A 1,158-nucleotide genomic window follows, 5' to 3' on the forward strand; every position below is an offset into this window, starting at 1 on the left:
CTATGAAAATCATAACTATGTATCTTATACCTATACAAGCAAGCAATTTCACCTTAAACTTTAGGCGTCACAATGTGTAGTAGCCATTATCTTTTTGTAGGTAAACTTTTCACATAATATATAACTGTCAACAACAAAAATCTTTTCTCGAGAGCTGAAAATTCTTCTTTGTTTCTGTTTGAATCCATCAATATGCAGCAGCTTTCTAGTTTCTCCGTGTGTTTACACAGGATAGCGGGACCGCACTCCATCTGACCATCGGGAACGGGCATATTGCGGTAGTGGAGCTGCTGATTCAACATGGCGCTGATGTGGAGGCGAGAGACAAGGTAAGTACAGACAATCATACAGTCATTTTATACAGTCAAGAGACAAAGCTATTTCGCCGAAAAGCTTAGAATTTACAATGATTCATAGCCACAATGTTTATACAGCTAAACTTTGCTCATGATTAATATGAACTGTTAAACAACGTTCCTGCTGAAAAACTAAAAACTAGAAAGGCCGACATTTGCTTTGGAGCAAATTCAGCATGGCTTCACCACATTTTACGACATGGCAGGGAAAGAATGAGAAACACAAGGGAAAACAATGTTTTACATTGATATAACTATAGTATGAAGTAACATACAACTAAGACTACAACAGTTGGATAGCTATTCCCTACATTATTGGTTAGGATTTTTAATTGCATAATGCAATCTGTTGATTTTCAAGATAAAAAGAAGCGTTCATGCCCCGCATTCCAATGCTGGAGCAGGAAAGCTTAAAATGCCGACCAAAACACTTGAATACAGACATACTGTCAGTATGGCATGGCTCTGTGCAGGTATAAATGAGGTTAAGCCAGTTAAATCCCAACAGCCAATCAGCAAGGAGAATAGAGGAAAGCTGCATGCCTATTGGTTGATGCCCTGCATGCCATTGTGATGACTCATGCCCAAATGTGGTAAACACTGCACACTTACACAGTAATACATTAGCTATTACACAGCCAAAAAACTCAAATAAAACCATTCTAAAAGCCTGTATCACAATAATTTAAAAAACGCCTAGGGGTATTTGCCCACTGTACCTCCATACCAAATTTCAGGACCTTGGGCCCCAAAATGAAGAAGCTGAATCCATTTAAAGATATGGCAGGAGGAGAAGAAGAAG

General features: G+C 38.7%; 2 protein-coding genes across 2 annotated transcripts in view; both read left to right on the forward strand.

Moving 5' to 3' along the window:
- The window catches only part of LOC109483873 (GA-binding protein subunit beta-1-like), a 3,394-nt gene that overhangs the window by 1,641 nt on the left and 595 nt on the right, over positions 1-1,158 (forward strand). Inside the window, exon 3 of the mRNA XM_019787016.1 lies at positions 231-329. Within this exon, the coding sequence (XP_019642575.1) occupies positions 231-329 (99 nt within the window). The remainder of the gene's footprint in view (positions 1-230; positions 330-1,158) is intronic.
- The window catches only part of LOC109483911 (death-associated protein kinase 1-like), an 8,582-nt gene continuing 7,688 nt past the window's right edge, over positions 265-1,158 (forward strand). The window contains exon 1 of the mRNA XM_019787051.1: positions 265-329. The gene's annotated coding sequence lies outside the window, so the exon portion shown is untranslated. The remainder of the gene's footprint in view (positions 330-1,158) is intronic.

Source organism: Branchiostoma belcheri, unplaced genomic scaffold, assembly GCF_001625305.1.
Source record: "Branchiostoma belcheri isolate BF01 breed outbred unplaced genomic scaffold, Haploidv18h27 scaffold67, whole genome shotgun sequence".
Taxonomy (NCBI): domain Eukaryota; kingdom Metazoa; phylum Chordata; class Leptocardii; order Amphioxiformes; family Branchiostomatidae; genus Branchiostoma; species Branchiostoma belcheri.